At 39.5% G+C, this 24,481-nt stretch overlaps 1 protein-coding gene across 7 annotated transcripts in view; it reads left to right on the plus strand.

Annotated features, from left to right (window-relative positions):
• The window catches only part of ZMYM1 (zinc finger MYM-type containing 1), a 37,710-nt gene extending 15,335 nt beyond the window's left edge, over positions 1–22,375 (plus strand). For 3 of the 7 annotated variants that reach the window (XM_050797683.1, XM_050797674.1, XM_050797664.1), the window contains 9 exons: positions 389–558; positions 2,714–2,786; positions 4,210–4,459; positions 11,517–11,691; positions 11,779–11,991; positions 16,579–16,732; positions 18,045–18,185; positions 18,666–18,709; positions 19,475–22,375. In XM_050797683.1, coding sequence (XP_050653640.1) covers positions 463–558; positions 2,714–2,786; positions 4,210–4,459; positions 11,517–11,691; positions 11,779–11,991; positions 16,579–16,732; positions 18,045–18,185; positions 18,666–18,709; positions 19,475–21,757 — 3,429 coding nt within the window. In that variant the 5' untranslated portion in view covers positions 389–462 and the 3' untranslated portion in view covers positions 21,758–22,375. Of the gene's footprint in view, positions 1–388; positions 559–2,713; positions 2,787–4,209; positions 4,460–4,932; positions 6,713–11,516; positions 11,692–11,778; positions 11,992–15,490; positions 15,661–16,578; positions 16,733–18,044; positions 18,186–18,665; positions 18,710–19,474 lie in introns of those variants that run through there. The other 4 variants (XM_050797692.1, XM_050797699.1, XM_050797709.1 and 1 more) reach the window with 4 other exon arrangements.
• The last annotated feature ends 2,106 nt before the right edge of the window (positions 22,376–24,481 follow it).

Raw genomic sequence — 24,481 nt, forward strand, 5'->3', positions numbered from 1 at the left:
GACCTCAGGTGATCCACCCACCTAGGCCTCCCAAAGTGCTGGGTTTACAGGCGTGAGCCACCGCCCCCGGCTGAAAGCTTTACGTTTTCTACTATTGAAAAGTTAAAAATAAACTTGTAAGTTTTGGTGGTTTTATGCTGCATTCAGGCTTGGGGGAACAGAAATGGAGACTATTTCAGAAGAAAGCACAGAGTTGGTAGTAGCTACCAGAGAAGTATACAGCAAAACTATATTGAAGAATAATGAATGAAAGGAAAGAAGCCAGTGTTCTTACAGTGAAGGAACCTTGATGCCAAGCTGTCTAAAGACCCTTTTGTGGTTCCAGAAAATTACTGTATTTAAAAGGACTAATTTTAAAATCAAACTCTTTATCAATATTTTATTTTAGGAATCTGGAAACTGTTCTTCAGGAAGAAACCCATTAGTTTGGAACTGGAGAATTCCTTTGCATCAGATACTAAAATGAAAGAACCACTGTTAGGTGGTGAATGTGACAAGTCAGTGGCATCACAGCTGGGGCTGCTAGATGAAGTTAAGACAGAACCCGACAATGCTCAAGTAAACACTTTTCCCTTATTTCCATTATTTCTAGAGCAGCATTTAATTATAAATTTTAGTTATAAAGGTGCTGAAATTATTCATTGAAAAACTCAAATCTTTGTCTCCTCCAAAGCAGTTAATGAAATAATACAAGGTATATGGTGTTAAGTGCCATTACAAGTATATGTAAGAAAATGATTTGAGGAAAAATTAGACTGTTTGGAATTGGGTTGTTTTTTTTTTTTTGAGGCAGAGTCTCTCTCTGTGGCCCAGGCTGGAGTGCAGTTGCCGGATCTTAGCTCACTGCAAGCTCCGCCTCCCAGGTTTACGCCATTCTCCTGCCTCAGCCTCCCGAGTAGCTGGGACTACAAGCGTCCGCCACCTTGCCTGGCTAGTTTTTTGTATTTTTTAGTAGAGACGGGGTTTCACCATGTTAGCCAGGATGGTCTCGATCTCCTAACCTCGTGATCCGCCCGTCTCGGCCTCCCAAAGTGCTGGGATTACAGGCTTGAGCCACCGCGCCCGGCCTGGAATTGGGTTTTTGTGTAGATAAAAGGATTGTTTAAGGTGTTATGGGCCTGGCTGAGGTTAACACTTTTTTTTTTTTTTTTTTTTCCGCCAGAGTCTACTTCCAGAGGTTAACACATTTTATTTTTGTTTTTCTTAACTTGAAACAATACAAATTACAATTTTTTAATCTAAATTAATTTTTTATGTAAATTTAAAAAAAATTTTATACATATTGCTTACTAAAGAACCCATAAAGGATGAACTGACTTGAGCTGTGAGTATTGTTTAAGTAGGGAAAACATTCCCTAGAATGTTTGTAATATATGGCCGGGCACAGTGGCTCACTAGTAATCCCAGAACTTTGGGAGGCCAAGGCGGGACGATCACTTGAGCCCAAGAGTTTGAGACCAACCGGATGACGAGACCTTGTCTGTATAAAAAATACAAAGATTAGCCAGGCATAGTGGTGCACACCTGTAGTCTCAGCTACTTGAGAGGCTAAGGCAGGAGGATCGCTTGAGCCCCGGAATTCAAGGAAGCAGTGAGCTATGATTGTGCCATTGCACTCCAGCCTGGGTGATGAAGCGAGACCCTGTCTCTTAAAAAAAAGAAAAAGAAAGAAGAATGTTTGTATATGAACTGTGAACCAGCTGAAAGTTCTAATGAAAGAAAAATGGCTAAAAAGAGTAATTTATTTGTAGTATTCTATTTAGAAATAGCCTAAAGTAGATTGATATTAAATAAGATTAATTAAAATATTAAATATAAATAAATTTAATATTAATATTAAATAATATTAATTAAATAATTAAATATTAATATTTAATATTAATAAGGGTATGCTTACCATTGAGTTGTTGACACTGGGGAATGTTATTAATCTAGGAACTATCTATTGCTTCTTCATCCCGTGGACTTTCATACATAGATCAAGTTTAGATATAGCAGCTATGAAATTGCCTCCTGCTCTGAAAAAATTGTCCTTTGTAAGAATCATTCTGTCCAATTAACAATTTCTGGGGTTAAGGTCTTTATGAAAACAATTGGCTGTTAATGATTAGAACAAGCAGGGAAGACTGAGTGTGGTGGCTCATGCCTGTAATCCCAGCATTTTAGGAGGGTGAGACAGGCAGATCACTTGAGGCCAGGAGTTCAAGACCATGGGCAACATGGTGAAACCATGCCTCCACTAAAAATTCAAACATTAGCCGGGCATAGAGGCACGTCCTTGTAGTCCCAGAGGCTGAGGCATGAGAATCACTTGAACCCAGAAGTAGGAGGTTATAGTGAGCCGAGATCGCGTCACTGTATTCCAGCCTGGGTGACAGAGTAAGATCTTGTCTCCAAAAAAAAAAGAAAAAAAAAGTAGGGAAAATAGTTGTAATTCAATATGTCTGCTCCCTATTGGTAGTGACTGGAAGGATTTTGTTGACAAAAGAATCTGATGTCACACCTGGATACCACAGAAAATAATGTATTAGGTGATTGGTATTGTCAGCCAAAGAGCACCAAAAGGGTAGTGCATACCCATGTATTTTGGTTCAATTCAGTTTACAATTCATTGACCAGACCTGACCACAATTTATCATTTTCTGTTGAATGAGTGGTTGTCTTAAATTCATTGTATTCATTATTTTTAATTCTTTTCTTTTTTTCTTTTTAGGAGTATTGTCATAGGCAACAATCCAGAACTCAGGAGAATGAACTGAAAATAAACGCTGTGTTTTCAGAGAGTGGTAATAGAATGATTTAAGTTAATTATGTTTATTCAGACCAATATGATAGCTGATTCATTCTTTTTTAATGCCTTTGAATATTGCTCTGTTTGTGTTGGGTTTCAAGTCCAGGAAAAGTAACCTGTAAGAAAATTAAAGAGAGGCCATGCACGGTGGCTTACACCTGTAATCCCAGCACTTTGGGAGACCAAGGCAGGCGGATCATGAGGTCAGGAGTTCGAGACCAGTCTGGACAACATAGTGAAACCCCGTCTCTACTACAAATACAAAATTAGCCAGGCGTGGTGGTGCATGCCTGTAATCCCAGCTACTCAGGAGGCTGAGGCAGGAGATTCACTTGAACCTGGGAGGTAGAGATTGTGGTGAGCTGAGATTACACCACCGCACTCCAACCTGGGCAACAGACCGAGACTCTGTCTCAAAAAAGAAAAGAAGAAAATGAAAGAGCCTGGGCATGGTGGCTCATGCCTGTAATCCCAACATTTTGGGAGGCCAAGGTGGAAGGATCGCTTGAGGGCAGGAGTTTGAGACCAGCCTGGGCAACATAGTGAGATCCCGTCTCTACAGAAGATTTATAAACCAGGTGTGATGGTGCATGCCTGTAGTCCCAGCTACTTGGGAGGCTGAGGCATGAGGATTTTTTTTTTTTTTTTTTTTTTTAGATGGAGTTTCCACTCTTGTTGTCCAGGCTGGAGTGCAATGGCATGATCTTGGCTCACTGCAACCTCCGCTGCCCAGGTTCAAGCAGTGCTCCTGCCTCAACCTCCCAAGTAGCTAGGATCACAGGCACATGCCACCACACCCAGATAATTTTGTTTTGAGACAGGGTCTCGCTCTGTTGCCAGGCTGGAGGGCAGTGCGCGATCTCGGCTCACTGCAACCTCCACCTCTCAGGTTCAAGTGATTCTCCTGCCTCAGCCTCCCGAGTACCTGGGACTACAGGTGTGTGCCACTATGCTCAGCTAATTTTTGTATTTTTAGTAGAGACAGGGTTTTCCCATGTTGCCCAGGATGGTCTCGATCTCTTGAACTTGTGATCCACCCACTTTGGCCTCCCCAAATGCTGGGATTACAGGTGTTAGCCCCTGCGCCTGGCTAATTTTGTATTTTTTATTAAGATGGGGCTTCACCACGTTGGCCAAGGCTGGTCTTGAACTCCTGACCTCAGGTGATCCACCCGCCTTGGCCTCCCAAAGTTCTGGGATTATAGTCGTGAGCCACCGCACCAGGTGGCGAGAGGATCATTTGAGTACAGGGTGTCAAGGCTGCAGTGAGCCATGATCATATCACTACACTGCCTAGAGTGCAAAAGAGGGCAACTAGAGCAAGACCCTGTCTCTAAAAAAAGAAAGAAAGAAAATAAAAGAATGCCTACTTAATTTTGTGTAACTCGATTTTTTTTCTCCCTCTTCTGTTTTTATAGCTTCACAGTTGACTACAGGCATTCAGCTTTCTCTGGCATCATCTGGCATGAATAAAATGCTTCCTTCAGTTTCAACCACAGCTATTCAGGTTTCCTGTGCTGGTTGTAAAAAAATTCTTCAGAAGGGGCAAACTGCTTATCAGAGGAAAGGATCTGCTCAACTTTTCTGCTCCATACCATGCATCACTGAATACATTTCATCTGCCAGTTCATCAGTTCCTTCTAAGAGAACTTGTTCAAACTGCTCAAAGTATATAATTCTAAATTATGCCCCTTTTTATTTCCCTACCTTGTTCTTGATCATAGTCTTAGTTGTAATTTCTACATTTCCTTTTTTTATTTTTTGAGACTGAGTTTCACTCTTGTTGCCCTGGCTGGAGTGCAGTGGCACCATCTCAGCTCACTGCAACCTCCTCCTCCTGGGTTCAACCAGAATCTCCTGCCTTGGCCTCCTGAGTAGCTGGGATTACAGCTATGCACCACCACACCCGGCTAATTTGGTATTTTTTAGTAGAGATGGGGTTTCGCCATGTTGGCCAGGCTGGTCTTCAACTCCTGACCTCAGGTGATCTGCCAGCCTTTGCCTCCCAAAGTGCTGGGATTACAGATGTAAGCCACTGTGCCCGGCCATTTTCATTTCTTTTGAAGACGTCGTCTTGGTTTAGTAAAAAGTTTTTTCTACTTTTAGTTCCTCTGATGGATTCTCTAGAAATATTTTTTTTTGCAGAAATTTAACATGTGAAAAGTTCTGTTTCTGTTCACCTTTAAGTAATGTGACTTCCAAAACTTACTTTCCTACTCTTTTCGTTTGAAATTCTCTGTAAGTGTGATTATTGTTTATCCATTCTGTTCTATTTAACTGTATAGGGAGCAACCTACTACAAAATTAATCCTATGACAGTTATTTTGGATTTTCCAAGATGTAGAATAATACTACATTTCTTTTATAATGGTAAATGAAGTGATTCTTTTGAAAAATTGATGGCCATAGATAAACCTACGTGACTGTATGTAATCTTTTAAAAACTTATGTGAGAATATGTGAAAAATCAGTGTCATTTTGGCTTTGAGAGTCCTAAGGCAGTATAATTATGATTGTTAGCACTTAGGATATGCTAATTTTTAAATGTTCTTGTTCAGAACAAGAAAATTCATAGGCAACCACAGTGCTTCTAAATATAACAAATTTCTTCCAAATAATACTTGTTTTGGACTCAGGTTGCCATAATTTGAATTTTGCTGCTTCTGTTTAGTTATATTTTACTACTCAAAGTTTCATACCTGAGTTGCTAGATCAGCATCACCCAAGAGTTTGTTAGAAATGCACTTTTTCAGGCCGTGCACGGTGGCTTATGCCTGTTATCCTAGCACTTAGGGAGGCCGAGGCAGGCGGATTGCCTGAGCTCAAGTTTGAGACCAGCCTGGGCAACACGGTGAAATCCTGTCTCTACTAAAATACAAAAAATTAGCCGGGTGCTGTGCCGTGCGCCTGTAATCCCAGCTACTTGGGAGGCTGAAGCAGGAGAATTGCTTGAACCCGGGAGGCGAAGGTTGCAGTGAGTTGAGATCGGGCCACTGCACTGTAGTCCGGGCGACAGAGTGAGGCTCTGTCTCAAAAAGAAAAAACAAGAAATGCACTTTCTCAGGTCTCACCCAGACCTACTGATTCATAACTGCATTTATCCCCAAGTGATTCCTATACATGCCAAATTTGGATCACTATTGAGAACTTCTTTGTTACTTAGTATTCGTATCTGTTTTTATAAATGTACAAAAGAATTATGAGCATTAAATAGTACATTTAAGTGGTCAGAATAATACTAGCAGGTAATAAGAACTCAATAAATGTTAACTTATTATTTTCTTTTTTTTTTTTTTTTTTTTTTTTTTTTTTTTTGAGACGGAGTCTCGCTCTGTCACCCAGGCTGGAGTGCAGTGCCCGGATCTCAGCTCACTGCAAGCTCCGCCTCCCAGGTTCACGCCATTCTCCTGCCTCAGCCTCCCGAGTAGCTGGGACTACAGGCGCCCGCCACCACGCCCGGCTAATTTTTTTTGTATTTTAGTAGAGACGGGGTTTCACCGTGTTAGCCAGGATGGTCTCAATCTCCTGATCTCGTGATCCGCCCGTCTCGGCCTCCCAAAGTGCTGGGATTACAGGCTTGAGCCACCGCGCCCGGCCTAACTTATTATTTTCTTAACAAACTCACAAACCCTTTTGATGGGTTGCTTCAGCTCCTCTGGCTGCTGCTTCAGTTCTTATCTGTTGCTTCAGGTCTTATTCCATGGAAGGTTACTTACATTCTCTTTTGCTTTTCAACCCTTCAATACTATACTAGCCTTTTGTCTTTTTACTTTCTTGCTATGGGCCATATAGTACTTTCTTCAGCCTGCTTTCTCTCCCTGCAGAATCATAAAACTGGAAGGGACCTTAGAGACTCACTACACATCTTCAGCAGATGTCCCAGACAGATTGAAAAAGGCTGAAGCAGGAAAGATTTAGTGTGTAAGTTCTCCTAGGCATGAAAATCCAATATGAGTAAAAATAAGATAAGTTTTACTTACTCTAGAATAAAATTTTTAAATTAAAAATACTATATTGTAGTGGGTAGAAAGATGGTAGTAAATTTTAGGCTGGGAAACGCCATCCATGATTCAGAGTAGACTGTGCTTTTTTCAAAACTTAAAAATTCCACATTAATTAGCCTTTTATATAAATTTTAGCTAGTCTTCTGGGGTTTTTTATCTTCCAGTGAAACTATCCTGAACTGAAAATAATTTTCAGTTACTTATTTATTTATTTATTTTTGCAGAGACAGAGTCTCACTGTGTTGCCCAGGCTGGTCTCAAACTCCTGAGCTCAAGTGATCCTCCTGCCTTGGTCTCCCAAAGTGCCGGGATTACAGGTGTGAGCCACCATGCTGGTTTTCAGTTTTGTTTGTTTGTTTTGTTTTGTTTCATTTGAGACAGAGTCTCACTCTGTCACCCAGGCCAGAGTGCAGTGGTGTAATCTCAGCTCACTGCCACCTCCACCTCCTGGGTTCAAGCAGTTCTCCTGCTTCAGCCTCCTAAATAGCTGGGATTACAGGCGTACGCCACTGTGCCCAGCTAACTTTTTTATTTTTAGTAGAGATGCACTTTTGCCATGTTGGCCAGGCTGGTCTCAAACTCCTGACCTCAGGTGATCTGCTTACCTCGGCCTCCCAAAGTGCTGGGATTACAGGCATGAGCCACCACACCCTGCCTGATTTTTAATTACTTTTTTAAGATTTCTGTTATAGGAATGATTTAATATCTGTTTTGAGTCAATGCAGTTTTTATTCTATTTCATGGACTAAATGGAAGATCACTTTGAAGATAACATTTTAAATCTTACTAGAAAGATGCAACTTGTGGGCCAGGCAAGGTGGTTCACTCCTGTAATCCCAGCACTTTGGGAGGCCAAGACAGGAGAATCACTGGAGGTCAGGCGTTCGAGATACTCCAGTGACTGAGGCAGGAGAATTGCTTGAACCCAGGAGGCAGAGGTTGCAGTGAGCTGAGATTGTGCAACTGCACTCCAGCCTGGGCAACAGAGCGAGACCCTATCTCAAAAAAAAAAAAAAAAAAAACGATGTGACTTGTTCTTGGGAACTGTATATTTAAGTGTCATTTCTTCACTTTAGTGTCTCAGTTGGAACCAACCAGAAATCCTGAATGCAATCAATAAAGCCCAAAATCGGCCCCTGCACTAGGTTTGATTTATTTATCAGAAAGTTGTTCCTAATTTGTTGGCGTTTCTTTCTTTCTTTCTTTTGGTTTTTTTTTTTTTTTTGAGACAAGGTCTCTGTCTGCCACCCAGGTTGGAATACAGTGGCACCATCTTGGCTCACTGCAGCTTCGATCACCTGGGCTTAAGCAGTCCTCCCACCTTTACCCTCCCGAGTAGCTGGGACTGCAGGCACATGCCACCCTGCCTGACCAGTTTTTGTATTTTTTTGTAGAGATGGTTTCACCATGTTGTCCAGGCTGGTCTTGAACTCCTGGGCTGAAGTGATCCTCCTGCCTTGCCCTCCCAAAGTGCTGGCATTATGGGCGTGAGCCACTGTACCCAGCCAACATTCTCTTTTTTTTTTTTTTCTTTTTTTGAGGCGGAGTGTCCCTCTTTTGCCCAGGCTGGAATTCAATAGCAGGATCTCGGCTCACTGCAACCTCTGCCTCCCAGGTTCAAGAGATTCTCCTGCCTCAGCCTCCCTAATAGCTGGGATTACAGGTGCCCATCACCATGCCCAGTTAATTTTTGTATTTTTAGTAGAGACGGGGTTTTACCATGTTGGCCAGGCTGGTCCCTAACTCCTGACCTCAGGTGATCTGCCTGCCTCGGCCTCCCAAAGTGCTAGGATTACAGATGTGAGCTACCGTGCCTGACCAACATTCATTTTTTAATTTTTTATAAAGCTTTAGTAGATCACTAGAAGCCAGCAATCTAGTATGCTGATAACAATAAAACTAGGAAGCATTTTCAGACGTCCATGCGTCGTTGATGTAGTTTCTTCTTCTCCCTTCCCATCTGGCTGGTGTCTTTATTCTGTCTGAAAGGTATGCCTCAAATATCTTTACCTTTTGTCTATTCCCACACCATTCCTCACTCTCCTCTTACAACCACCCACTCCCCAAATTAATTCTTCTGTGGTCTGTGATTTTACAGTGTTGTGTTCATAACTCCCAAAACACTGATCACAAAATACTAATGGTTTTAAATATTTTTAGTAGAGATGGGGTTTCACCACGTTGGCCAGGCTGGTCTCGAACTCCTGAGCTCAAGTGATCCGTCCGCGTTGGCCTCCCAAGATTAAAGGCATGAGCCACCACGCCTGGCTATTAAGTATATAGGTATTTTCTATAGTGGCAGTTCTCAAACTTTCTGGTCTCAGGACTTCTTATACCCTGAAAAATTATTGAAGACCCAAAGAGCTTTAGTTATGTAGATTATGAATATTAACTGTATCAAAAATTAAATGACATTTTAAATGAAAAATACCCATATTTTTAAAAAATTGATAAATATCATTATCAGTTTTGCAAATCACTTTACATCTAGCTGGATTTTTGTATCTGTTTCTGCCTTCGCTTTATTGCAAAATGTCGTTTAGGTTGAAGTCTGAAGAAAATCTGGCCTCAGAAATATGTGACTGGAAAAGCAGGGAGTGTTTTAGTAGGCTTTTAGATTGTTGTGGGCGTTCTTTGATACTTTTGATACTACAACCAAAAATCAAGTGGTAGTTTCTTAAAGGCTAGTTGCAATGTGGGATCAAACTTTTTGTACCATGTGGATCAGTGAACTTTTTGCACTCTGTTATGTTAAAATTCATTAATTTATCTTGTACTTTGAATGAATCTTTTACACGTGAATGATTTTTATAATATGCTATTGTAATTTGGAAAATACTGGTTCACCGAGTTCTGCAGATCTTCTAAGTGTTCTCATATTTTATTATGCAGTATTTTAAAAATCACCACTAGTCTCAGAAAAGTTTTTAAGTTTTGGGTATCGATCAAGTTAATTTGGAAGATACAAGATTTCCAAATTCTACTTATCACTTGAAAGCCAACATTTTGTTGTTGGCGATAAATACTGTCAGTTGTTTTACTTGAAGTGGCAGTCTCATTTTTTTTCATTTTCAAGAAAATATCTGCAGATACCCACTTGTGGATAATAGTTTGTCTTTAAACTATTTACAGTAAACTGTTTATAGTACTTTGAAGTAAAAATGTTTTCCATGAAAAAAGTGGCTAATTCATTTATAACTCAACATTTCCGTGTGGGCTTTTCCTTGAGACAACCATCATCCTTTGGTGTGCAGAAGTACTTTATGCTTATGTCCCATGTTGTCACACAGAATTTTTTTTTTTCCTCACCCTACCACTTGGCCAAGACAGAATATTTTTTAAATGTACTTAAGGATGAAGTTTAAATAATCTAAAATATTTTGCTGTTACATTGAGTACATCCTTAAGTGAAACTGATACTTCAAAAAAAATTTTTTTTGGCAGCGAATGTGTAGCAGGGAGTAACATGAATATTAGTACATTTTGATGCCACTGCCTTGATTTCTGCTAAGGCTCTGACAGTTTTACCCACCATTGCCTTTTTTCTTTTCCAAATTCATTGAAGTGAAATTTGTATACCAAGAAATTAACCATTTCATTGGCATTTAGTATATTCATAATGGGTGACTATCACCTCTATCTTGTTCCAAAACATTTCCATCACTTCAAAGTAAAACACCTTAAACACTAAGCAGTTTCTCCCAAGTTCGCACTACCCCCAGTGCCTGTCAACCACCAGTATGCATTATATCTATAGATTTCATCTATTCTGAATATCTCATATAAATGGAATCATATATGACTTTTTTTGTGACAGGGTATTATTACTCTGTTGCTCAGGCTAGAGTGCAGTGACTTTTTGTGTCTGGGTCTTTCCCTTAGCATAATATTTTCAAGGTTTGTCCATGTTGTAACATGTATCAGTACTTTATTCTGTTTGTTAATAGGCGAATGATACTCCACTGTACGTATGTAACACGATGTGCTTGTTGATTCATTCACTTACTGATGAACATTTGGGCTGTTTTCATCTTTTGACTATTGTGAATAGTGCTGTTTTGCATGTACATGTGCTTGTTTAAGTACCTGTTTTTAGTTTTTTTGGGTGTTTACCAAGGAGCGGGATTGCAAGGTCCTACCGTTAGCTTTGCAACATCAGTGGCAAAGTGATGTTGCAAACATCAACACAGTGAAAAGGCAAATAACATCTTATGAAAATAGTTTTGATGTTGGGGACTCCCCCCGCCCAGGGATTTGAAGACTATTCTTTGAGATTCTCTGTCCTGTAGATTCTAGAGTTGCTCGTGTGAATATGTGATCCCTCGGTTTTCACTAGCACCACCTAATACTACAGGCTGGCTAGTCTCCAAAACTGCACCATCAAAGTCAGGCATGGTGACATTATGTGCCTGTAATCCTAGCTACTTAGGAGATTGAGGTGGGAGAATCTCTTGAGCCCAGGAATTTGAGGCCAGCTTGGGCAACATAGCAAGATCCTATCTCTTAAAAAAAAACAAAACTGCACTATTAGATGTGCTTTATATATGAGAAAATTAAAATTTAGGGAGTATAAATGTGACAGAACTGGATACCAAATTCAGGTTTTCTCATCTCAAGGCTAACGTTCTTACTCTATTTTGAGAGGTTATTTTGTTTATAAAGAGGAAGAAGTTATAATTGTGTTTAAACTGTTTAATGGTGTCCTTGTTATTTATTCTTAGAGACATTTTAAATCCAAAGGATGTGATCAGTGTTCAACTGGAAGACGCTACCTCATGCAAAACTTTTTGCAGCCTATCTTGTCTTTCATCATATGAAGAAAAAAGAAAACCATTTGTTACCATATGTACTAATAGCATTATGACCAAGTGCAGCATGTGCCAGAAGACTGCTACTGTAAGTTCCAATTATAACCTTTACAGGGATTCTGATGATTCTGCTTAAATATCAGAGTTTTTACTGAATCTTTTTATTAAATCCTAGATTCAGTATGAAGTAAAATACCAGAATGTGAAACATAATCTTTGCGGTAATGCCTGCCTTTCAAAGTTTCACTCTGCTAACAACTTCATCATGAACTGCTGTGAGAACTGTGGCACTTACTGTTACACCAGCTCTAGTCTGTCTCACATACTTCAGATGGAAGGACAGTCTCATTACTTTAATAGTTCAAAGAGCATTACAGCATATAAGCAGGTATGAATAAAGACCTATGGTTTCTTCTATTAACTGGCCTATGAATGGTTTCACTCTAGGAAAATGTGGGAAGTAGTTTTTGGTACCCTTTGGAATAATGTCAGTTGGTAAGTTGATGAAGATGAAATAGAAGACTTTTTAACAGTTTCTTCTTGCATAAGAATTCATGATAAATGCTATATGGAGATTTTCCTAAATAATCTCAGATTGATTATGTTATCTTAAAGAAAAGGCAAGCAGGCTGGAGCCAGTTTATAAACTACAAATAAGTATAGCAAAAATAACAAGTCTGCTGGTCAATAAAACCCAAACATGAAAGTATTTCTGTTTTTATTTTTATTTATTTTTTTTTTGAGAAGGAGTCTCACTCTTTTGCCCAGGCTGAAGTGCAGTGGCACAATCTTGGCTCACTGCAACCTCTGCCTCCCGGGTTCAAGCAATTCTCCTGCCTCAGCCTCCCAAGGAGCTGGGACTACAGGCATGAGCCACCGTGCCCAGCTATTTATTTTTTTTATTTATTTTTATTTTTTTGAGATAAGGTCTTTCTCTTCTGTCAGCCAGCTTGGAGTGCAGTGGCAATCATGGCTCACTGTGGCCTTGACCTCCTTAGCTCAAGTGATCCTCCCACCTCAGCGTCCCGAGTAGCTGGGACTACAGGCACACGCCACCACACCTGGCTAATTTTTAAATTTTTTGTAGAGACAAGCTCTTACTGTGTTGCCCAAGCTTGTCTTAAAACTCCTGAACTCAGCTGATCCTCCTGCCTTGGTCTCCTAAGGTGCTGGGATTACAGATGTGAACCTAGCCATGTTTTTGTTTTTAATTCCACGTGTTTAACTCTTATACCAAACAATGCAAAGATGAATCAAGAATGTCACATGTGGTCAGGCATGGTGGCTTACACCTGTTATCCCAGCACTTTGGGAGACCAAGGCAGGAGGTTCAGTTGAGCCAGGAGTTCAGAACCAGCCTGAGCAACATATCAAGAACCCATCTTTAAAAAAACAAACAAAAAATATCACATGCTTTTTCTGAATCAGTCATAGGAGGAAATAATCCAATGAGATTTGGATTATTTGTCCCTATTTCTGATGAGACGAGCTCTGGGTGGGTGCTTCTGAGAACAGAGAAAGAGCAAATGAGATGAGGTGGGACTTCTTAGATATGTTGCTTGTTCATATCATGTTTTGAGACCCAACTCTTTCCCTATACAGATTTCCTTAAAAACAAGCAGTTGACCTGGTGCGGTGGCTCACACCTATAATCCCAGCACTTTGGGAGGCTGAGGTGGGCGGATCACCTGAGGTCAGGAGTTGGAGACCAGCCTGGCCAACATGGCGAAAACCTGCCTCTACTAAGAATACCAAAATTAGCTGGGCATGGTGGCGGGCACCTGTAATCCCAACTACTTAGGAGGCTGAGGCAGAAGAATTGCTTGAACCCGGGAGGCGGAAATTGCAGTGAGCCGAGATGGCACCATTGCACTCCAGCCTAGGCGACAGAGTGAGACTCTGCCTCAAAAAAAAAAAAAAAAAAAAAAAAAAAAGCAGTTGAAGATGGGAGTCAAAACAAGCCATAATTCAAATAGATCATTTGTGACTCACATCTTTTCTATGGCAGAATGCCCCCATCTTGAGAGTATCCTGCCTTGGGACCAGAATGGAAAGCACAGAAGACTTCTCCCAAAGGCAGGAAATAATATTCCTTTTTTTTTTCTTTATTTTTGACACTCAATAAATAGGCCTTGTTCTGTTTTTAAAAGCCTGTATTGAGTACCCAGTTGTTCAGCTTATGTGATGGGGCAGGACTGATTTGGGTAAACAAGTTAGTTAACAAGCACAACCTAACACTTTCCTCTTACATCTGAATGTAAGACATCATGTGACAGTGATACTGGAGTAAATCTACAATGTTAGGGAACTATAATCCAGAATTAGAAAAATGTCCAAATATGTGAATCTAAAAATGGGATAGCTTTTTATTTTTAAAAAGTGGATTATTAGATGCAATTATAATTATTTTGGCCATATGTTAATAGAGTATATTAAGTTAGCCTTCCCTTATGAATAATAAACTAACTTAATTATAAATTATACATTGGACCAGAAGCGGTGGCTCATGCCTGTAATCCTAGCACTTTGGGAGGCCAAACAGGAAGATCACTTGAGGTCAGGAGTTCAAGACCAGCCCGGCCAATATGGTGAAACTCCATCTCCACTAAAAATACAAAAATTAGCTGGGCATGGTGTCACATGCCTGTAATCCCAGCTACCCAGGAGTCTGAGGCAGGAGAATTGCTTGAACCTGGGGAAGGTAAAGGTTGTAGTGAGCCGAGATCGCACCACTGCATTCCAGCCTGGACAACAGAGCAAGACTCTGTCTCAAAAATAAATAAATAAATAAAAATAAATGACGCCACTATTGTTGATTAATGTTAAAGATTAGTGAATTGTTAAGATTTCTCAAAATATAAAAGTTTTTCATACTAATAAAGGATAAAAATAGAAATTTTCAAAATTATCCTTTTTGTTTTGTTGTGCCTTTGCCAATATCCCGTTCTCTCACAGAAAAACATATATGTATTTTTTTGTCTTTGTACTTTGGTGGGGTTTTTTTTGTTTTGTTTTTGTTTTTGTTTTCTTGAGACAGAGTCTTGCTCTGTTGCCCAGGCTGGCATGCAATGGCACAATCTCAGCTCACTGCAGCCTCCACCTCCCAGGTTCGAGCAATTCTTCCATCTCAGCCTCCCAAGTAGCTGGGGTTACAGGTGCCCGCCACCACACCCAGCTAATTTTTGTATTTTTGTAGAGACAGGGTTCCACCATGTTGGCCAGGCTAGTATTGAACTCCTGACCTCAGATGATCTGCCTGCCTCGGCCTCCCAAAGTGCTGGGATTACAGGTGTGAGCCACCGGCACCCAGCCTGTCTGTGTACTTTGTATCTCCGAAAGCAGTTTTATTCCATCAGTGACTTTTTTTGTTTTTTGTTTTTTTTTTAGACTGAGTCTTGCTTTTCCACCTAGGCTGGAGACTGGAGTGCAGTGGTGTGAGCAAAGCTCACTGGAGGCCCAACCTCAGGTGTTCAAGCAATCTTCCTGCCTCAGCCTCCCATGTAGCTGGGATCACACGCATGCGCCACCACACCTGGTTAATGTTTGTGTTTTTTGTAGAGATGGGTCTCACTTTGTTGCCCAGGCTGGTCTCGAATTCCTGGGCTCAAGTGATCTTCCTGCCTCAGCCTCCCAAAGTGCTGGGATTACAGGCAGGAGCCACCATACCCAGCCTGATGTTTAATTTTTCTTTTTTTCTTGTTTTGAGACAGAGGCTTACTCTGTTGCCCAGGCTGGAGTGCAATGGCATGATCTCAGCTCACTGCAACCTCTGTCTTCCTGGGCTCAAATGATCCTCCCCACCTCAGCCTCGCAAGTAAATGGGACTACAGGCGCAGGCCACCACACTAGGCTAATTTTTTATTTTTATTTATTTATTTATTTATTAGAGATGAGGTCTCACTATTTTACCAGTCTGGTCTCAAACTCCTGGGTTCAAGTGATACTCCCGCTGCAGCCTCTGAAAGTTGAGATTACAGGCGTGAGCCACTGTGCCTAGGCTCTGACATATTCTGAAATCCAGGAATATTGGTTCCTGTTTGACTAGAAAGAATAGATGGTGAGCATAATCTTTGCAGTAATGCCTGCCTTTCAAAGCTTATATCCTTTCTTTTGCACAGTTACTACTTACTCAACTCAGAATACTCTATACTGTCTATTGCTTGTATGCTGCTTTCTTACAATATGCTTGTAATTTTTACCATGAAGTTAGCCTAGAAAAACAGTTATTCCCACAGTATCTTATAAAGTGTGTTAAGCACTCCTTCCTGGCTCCTCCTCAGCATCAGTAGACATCTTCCCAAGTTAATTCCCAAGCTACCATTGAGGATAGATCTATAACTATAAAAGGCCTTTGTTTATCCAATAGGCTTTGACTGCCTGAAATGATTAACTTCTTCTGTGACCACTTTCTTCATTGCTTTTTCTTTTTTTCCTTGAAATGGAGTTTCGCTCTTGTTGCCCAGCCTGGAGTGCAGTGGTGCGATCTCAGCTCACTGCAACCTCTGCCACCTGGGTTCAAGTGATTCTCCTGCCTCAGCCTCCTGAGTAACTGTGATTACAGGTGCTCACCACCACACCTAGCTAATTTTTTGTATTTTTAGTACAGACTCGGGATTTTACCATGTTGGCCAGGCTGGTCTCAAACTCCTGACCTCAGGTGATCTGCCTGCTTTGGCCTCCCAAAGTGCTGGGATTATAGGCGTGAGCCACCACACCTGGCCTTATTGCTGTCATAGGTATTATTATTATAATTGCTGTTAAATATATCTGATAAATAATAAAGATCATTTTCAAATTTGCCAATTTTCTTCATTTTAGTTATTGTAATCTGTAGTGTCTTTTTTTTTTAAGAAAATGTAAAAAATATCTTGTTATTCTTTTTAATATTCCAACTAAAAGCAGTGGTGATAGGTTCTTCTTCATTAACAATATATCACATACCAGAAATATGAATATTATTTTAATCTCTAAACAGAAACCTGCCAAACCACTTATATCTGTTCCTTGCAAACCATTGAAGCCCTCAGATGAAATGATTGAGACTACCAGTGATTTGGGGAAGACAGAGCTTTTCTGCTCTATTAATTGTTTCTCTGCATACAGTAAAGCTAAGATGGAATCTTCTTCAGGTAATGTTTGTTTAGCAATTGTAGGGGTTTAGTAATTATTAATAAATACTATTATTTGGCTTTAATTTATAACCTTGATTCATTTTCAAATTAAACTGACTTTTAAAAGTCAAAACAATCTAAACCTGTTGCAAAGAACTATTTTTCAGTATTTTTGTATAAAAGGAAGGCTACTTTACCACCAGAGAGTTAATATTTGTAGGCCAACCACGGTGGTTCATGCCTATTTGGGAGGCCAAAGCAGGCAGATCGCCTGAGGTCAGGAGTTTGAGACTAGCCTGGCCAACATGGTGAAACCCCGTCTCTACTAAAAATACAAAAATATTAGCTTGGCGTGGTGGTGGGTCCCTGTAGTCCTGGCTACTCAGGAGGCTGAGACAGGAGAATCACTTGAACCCAGGTGGTGGAGGTTGCAGTGAGCCAAGATCGCACCATTGCACTCTAGTCTGGGCAACAGATCAAGATTGCATCTCAAAAATAATAATAATAAAAATTAAAAGATACATGTCTTTATTTAGATTCTTTAGTAAATGAACATATGTATGTTTACATCAATATATATTGAGCAACTACGGCAAAACATGGTACATAGGAGGCACTCAATATAGAGTTTAATCCATTTACAAGACTGCTTTTATTAGAATATAGAATGTTTTACTTAGCCCTGCTTTGTAAAAAGAGTTTTCATTACATTTTTCACATGAAATAGAGGTGATTGTAAATGCTTTAGGACTTAATAATTAAAAAGCACAAATAATCTGAGCCAACTAAGTATTCCATCAAAAAGCCCCAGGATAGGACCAGTGGTGCTATTTACATAGACCATAGAGTGACTGCTGCCTCTGGGATTTGTAAGTCATACAAACTGGCTTGTTACAGAAATTTCTGCAATAATAGCTGGGACACCAACCTAGCACTCTATTGATGTTAAGGTTTATGAATCCTGAAAGAGTTTGAAATTGATGCCCATTAGGAGATTCTATCAGAATCTCTTTTCTTCATGAGTAATTTCACAGAAAAATTTTCTCATAATTTAAACTTTTTAAATTGTTTAAAAGGACTGGGAAATTGTGCACAAAGGTAAAAGACATAAAATATTGGAGAAGTGTAAATTTTCAGTGTAGTGTTGTAATTATAAATATGATACTAAAGAACCTGGCTATTCCTAAGCCCTAATAAAAATTACTTCAGTAACTACCAATTCCTTAAGCTATTAGATGCTTGCATTATTTCTTGAAACAGTATTACTATAACAGTACTTTCTGATGATTGTTTTCGCTTAGTTTATAAGAAATCTTTTTGTTTTTGTCAGTAAATGTTGTTTCCGTGGTGCACAATACTTCAACAGAGCTTCTCTCTCCAAAGAAAGATACGACTCCAGTTATAAGCAATATAGTGTCATTGGCAGACACCGATGTTGCCTTGCCCATCATGAACACTGATGTCTTGCAAGGTAAAAGTTGACGTTAAGATATTTGACATAGGCCGGGCACGGTGGCTCAAGCCTGTAATCCTAGCACTTTGGGAGGCCGAGGCGGGCGGATCACAAGGTCAGGAGATCGAGACCATCCTGGCTAACACGGTGAAACCCCGTCTCTACTAAAAACACAAAAAACTAGCCGGGCGAGGTGGCGGGCGCCTGTAGTCCCAGCTACTCGGGAGGCTGAGGCCGGAGAATGGCATAAACCCGGGAAGCGGAGCTTGCAGTGAGCCGAGATCGCGCCACTGCACTCCAGCCTGGGTGACAGAGCAAGACTCCGTCTCAAAAAAAAAAAAGATATTTGACATAAATATTGTTTTGTCACACTTGATAAATCTGTCTATATGCTAAATTTCCTTTTTGTTTCTTGTATGAAATAAGCAATTATAGTTTATGATGCTATTTTATAGGTTATAGTATGTAAGATCTTGAATTTATGCTCTATTTTAACAGATACAGTTTCTTCAGTAACAGCAACAGCAGATGTCATTGTGGAGGTAGGTTTTATTTTAACCTTTTTTTTTTTTTACCACTGTCTGTTTTTAATAAGCAGAATTTGTTTGTTTGTTTGTTTGTTTGTTTACAGACAGAGTCTCGCTCTGCCACCCAGGCTGGAGTTCAGTGCCATGATCTCAGCTCACTGCAGCCTTTACCTCCTGGGTTCAAGCGATTCTCCTGCCTCAGCCTCCTGAGTAGCCGGGATTATAGGCACCTGCTACCATGCCCAGTTAATTTTTGTATTTTTAGTAGAGAAGGGGTTTCACCATGTTGGCCAGGCTGGTCTCAAATCCGCCCACCTCAGCCTCCCAAAGTGCTGGGATTACAGGCGTGAGCCACTGCACCTGGCCCAGATGTTTTATATATATATATTTAATATATATTTCTATATTTAAATATATTTCTATATTTTATATATTTCTTATATGTTTTTAAATATATGTATTATATGTGTGTAGATTGTTTTAAACAGAAGGATTTTTTTCCTCTGGGTTCTTCGTTTAAAAAAATACTATGCAATTTGAGTCATCTGAGCAATAAAAATTATTTTTATGACAATTACATACCAAAAGGTCCTTCAAACATTTAATGCTGAATCTAGATTGCAAATAAATAAGTTATACGTAATTGTTAATGTTTCCCCCTAGTGGAGCTCATACTGTAACTCAGCCATTTATTTTACTATGTTATTAGAGTAGATATATTTGATATTTTAATTAATATTTGAAAACTCTTAAATGTTCTTTTCCCATTTTCTCCCAAAGCTTTCTAAGAGTTCACCTAGTGAACCCAGCAGTGCTATTGCTAGTAGTAGTATGGAACAGCCAAGCCTTTCACCATCTTCATCAGTATTCAGTCAGCATGCAATTGGTTCCAGTATAGAAGTACAAAAAGACAATATGAAATCTATGAAAATAAGTGATGAACTATGTCACCCAAAATGTACATCCAAAGTACAAAAAGTTAAAGGTAAATCAAGAAGTATTAAAAAATCTTGTTGTGCAGATTTTCAGTGTTTGGAAAACAGTAAAAAAGATGTGGCATTCTGTTATTCATGCCAGTTGTTCTGCCAAAAATATTTTAGCTGTGGAAGAGAGTCATTTGCAACGCATGGAACCTCTAATTGGAAAAAAACTCTGGAAAAATTCAGAAAGCATGAAAAAAGTGAAATGCATTTGAAGTCACTGGAATTTTGGAGAGAATACCAATTTTGTGATGGAGCTGTCACTGATGATTTATCTATTCATTCGAAACAGATTGAGGGAAATAAAAAGTACCTAAAGCTTATAATTGAAAATATTTTATTTCTTGGAAAGCAGTGTTTACCCTTAAGAGGAAACGACCAGTCAGTTTCATCTGCGAATAAAGGCAATTTTTTAGAATTGTTAGAAATGAGAGCAAAAGATAAAGGAGAAGAAACATTTCGACTTATGAATTCACAAGTTGACTTCTATAACAGTACACAAATTCAAAGTGATATTATTGAAATAATAAAGACTGAAATGTTGCAGGATATTGTGAATGAGATCAATGACTCCTCAGCATTTTCAATAATATGTGATGAGACAACCAACAGTGCCATGAAAGAACAGCTTTCAATTTGTGTAAGATACCCACAAAAATCATCAAAGGCTATCTTAATTAAGGAAAGATTCTTGGGTTTTGTTGATACTGAGGAGATGACTGGGACCCACTTACATAGCACCATCAAAACTTATCTGCAGCAAATTGGAGTAGATATGGATAAAATACATGGCCAGGCCTATGATAGCACCACTAATTTGAGAATAAAATTTAATAAAGTAGCAGCAGAGTTCAAGAAAGAAGAACCAAGAGCTTTATACATACATTGTTATGCACACTTTTTGGATTTATCAATAATTAGGTTTTGTAAAGAAGTAAAAGAACTCCGAAGTGCTCTAAAAACTCTCAGTTCTTTGTTCAACACTATTTGTATGTCTGGAGAAATGTTGGCAAATTTTCGAAACATTTGTAGGCTAAGTCAAAACAAAACATGCAAGAAACATATATCACAATCATGTTGGACAGTCCATGATCGTACATTACTATCTGTGATTGACACTCTTCCAGAGATTATTGAAACATTGGAAGTTATAGCAAGCCATTCTTCAAATACAAGTTTCGCTGATGAATTGAGTCATTTGCTGACATTGGTTTCCAAATTTGAATTTGTCTTTTGTTTGAAATTCCTGTATCGAGTGCTGAGTGTTACAGGAATTCTTTCCAAAGAGCTTCAAAATAAAACCATAGACATTTTTTCTTTGTCTTCAAAAATAGAAGCAATTTTGGAATGTTTATCATCTGAAAGAAATGATGTATACTTTAAAACAATCTGGGATGGAGCAGAGGAAATATGTCAAAAAATAACCTGTAAAGGTTTTAAAGTTGAAAAACCTTCTCTTCAGAAAAGAAGAAAAATTCAGAAATCAGTAGATCTTGGCAATTCAGATAATATGTTTTTTCCTACTTCAACAGAAGAACAATATAAAATTAATATCTATTACCAAGGATTAGATACTATATTACAAAATTTAAAGTTATGTTTTTCAGAGTTTGATTATTGCAAAATAAAGCAAATTTCAGAACTGTTATTTAAATGGAATGAGCCATTAAATGAATCAACAGCAAAACATGTTCAGGAATTTTATAAACTGGATGAGGACATTATCCCAGAACTTAGATTTTATCGACATTATGCAAAGCTCAACTTTGTCATAGATGATAATTGCATAAACTTCGTCAGTCTCGGCTGTTTGTTTATTCAGCATGGTCTTCACAGTAATATTCCTTGTCTCTCAAAGCTATTGTATATTGCTTTGTCTTGGCCAATTACTTCAGCAAGTACTGAGAATTCATTTTCTACCCTGCCTCGTCTTAAGACATATTTATGTAATACCTTGGGACAAGAGAAGCTTACTAGCCCAGCCCTAATGGCTGTTGAGCAGGAGTTGGTAAATAAACTAATGGAGCCTGAAAGACTCAATGAAATTGTGGAAAAGTTTATCAGTCAGATGAAAGAAATATAATACTTGTTCATTTGAACTTACCTAAAAGACTTGTATATCTGTTGGAATGTTTTTATTTCAAAATTGTTCAAAATTCAAAAGACACAGAATGATATACAGTGAAGTTTTCTTCCCTCCTTTAGAACTCATTTTCTCATCCCAGAAAGTGTTATCTTTTCCTTAAATATCCCTCTAGAGATATTTTTCCTAAGTGGTATTGTACAGTGTATACTGTTTTTAGCTTGTCTTCTCTGTGTAACATATTTTTGAGATTGTCCCATGTCATTACATGAAGAGTTTCTTGATTCTTGGTCTATAACTGCAGATGTTATTGTATGAATGTACCATAATATATTTGAGCAGTCCCTGCTGACAGACATGTTTTTTCCTAACCTTTTGCTAGTATAAATAATGATTCATTTTTTAACCTTTTATATAGGTCATATTGCACTCGAGTGAGTTACTGTAAGCTGGAAATCTAAAGTTAGAATTATTAGGTTAAGATATGTGCATTTTTACTTTTGATAGATATTGGCAAGTTGCCATCTATAAGTATTGTGCCAATTTACAGTCCCACCCACAATGCATGAGAGTGCCTATTAAATTTTTATAAGTGTTATCAAATGTTTTGATCTTTCCCAATCTCTTACTTTAAAAATGGCATTTTAATCTCAGTAGAATTTTGTATATTAAGAATAAGGTTGGGGACTGGGCATGGTGGTTCACACCTATAATCTCAGCTCTTTGAGGGCCTACGCAGGAAGGAAGATCACTTGAGACCATGAGTTCAAGATCAGTTTGGCAACATAGTAAGACCCCAAAACTACAATTTTTTTTTTTTTTTTAATTAGCAAAGTGTGGTGGTGCATACCTGAAGTCCCAGCTACTTGGGAGGCTGAAGCAGGAAGATTGCTTAAGCCCAGAAATTTGAGGCTGCAGTGAACCATGATTGCACTACTATGCTCCAGAGCCTAGGCAGCAGAGTGAGACCTTATCTCTTTAAAACAAACAAGAGCCGGGCGCAGTGGCTCACGCCTGCAATCCTAGCACTTTGGGAGGCTGAGGCGGGCGGATCACGAGGTCGGGAGATCGAGACCATCCTGGCTAACACGGTGAAACCCTGTCTCTACTAAAAATACAAAAAATTAGCCGGGCGTGGTGGTGCGCGCCTGTAGTCCCAGCTACTCGGAGGCTGAGGCAGGAGAATGGCGTGAACCCGGGAGGCAGAGCTTGCAGTGAGCCGAGATGGCGCCGCTGCACTCCAGCCTGGGCGACAAAGCGAGACTCTGTCTCAAAAACAATAAAAATAAAAATAAATTAAAAAAACAAGAATAAAATTAGGTATCTATTTATTTGTTTGAGCCATTTGTATTTCCTTTTTTGTAAACTGTCCTGTTTAAATGTTAAAGTCATTGCTGTGTTTTTGGTTTATACATCTCAGCTGGATGACACAATAAATTACTAAGCCACGTTATGAAAATATAACTATATTTAAGTAACCTCAAAAGAAAAGACTATTTATACTAGAGAAGAGGGTTTTTTTTGAGACAGTTTCGCTCTTGTTGCCCAGGCTGGAGTGCAGTGGTGTGATCTCGGCTCACTGCAACCACTGCCTCCCAGGTTCAAGCGATTCTCCTGCCTCAGCTTCCCAAGTAGCTGGGATGACAGGCGCATACCACTACGCCCAACTAATTTTTGTATTTTTAGTAGAGATGGGGTTTCATCATGTTGGCCAGACTGGTCTTGAACTCCTGACCTCAGGTGATCCGCCCGCCTGGGCCTCGCAAAGTGCTGGAATTATGGCATGAGACACCATGCCTGGCCAGAAAAGTTTAAATAACAAAGAAAATGTGTTGTTCAAAGATTTGAAAGAATCAAATGGTGTATATATCTAGGCCTGGAATTTTTTTTTTAAGACTATTTCTCTGGCACTTTTCTCCAGCTGTTTCTCCTTTACCCTCTCATCAATTTTGAAAACTTATACTTTTTCTAGGAGAACATCCATTTCATTGAGGCTTTCTTTCAAATGCATTTGCCTAGAGTTGTAGAAAAAATTCTCTTAGTATCTTCTATATATCTGTTTTACTTTCTTTCTTTTCTTTTTTTTTTTTTTAAAGATGGAGTCTCCCTCTGTTGCCCAGGCTGGAGTGTGTAAGGTGGCGCAATATCAGCTCACTGCAACCTCCACCTCCCGGGTTCAAACGATTCTCCTGCCTCAGCCTCCAAGTAAATGGGATTACAGGTGCCCATCACCACACTTGGCTCATTTTTTTGTATTTTTAGTAGAGATGGGGTTTCACCATGTTGGCCAGGCTGGTCTCGAACTCCTGACCTCAAGTGATCCACCCACCTTAGCCTCCCAAAGTGCTGGGATTACAGGCATAAGCCACCATGCCCAGCCCTAATTAACTGATTTCCACCTTAAGAAAGAGAAAACAGGCCTGGCGCAGTGGCTCACACCTGTAATCACAGCACTTTGGGAGGCCGAGGCAGGCGGATCACTTGAGGTTGGGAGTTCGAGCCCAGCCTGACCAACATGGAGAAACCCCCGTCTCTACTAAAAATACAAAATTAGCCAGGCGTGATGGCACATGCCTGTAATCCCAGCTACTCCGGAGGCTGAGGCAGGAGAACAGCTTAAACCCCGGAGACTGTGGTTGTGGTGAGCCGAGATCGTGCCATTGCACTCCAGCCTGGGCGACAAAAGCGAAATTCTCAAAAAAAGGTAAAAATAAATAAAATAGG

Source organism: Macaca thibetana, chromosome 1 (genome assembly GCF_024542745.1).
Source record: "Macaca thibetana thibetana isolate TM-01 chromosome 1, ASM2454274v1, whole genome shotgun sequence".
NCBI lineage: Eukaryota > Metazoa > Chordata > Mammalia > Primates > Cercopithecidae > Macaca > Macaca thibetana.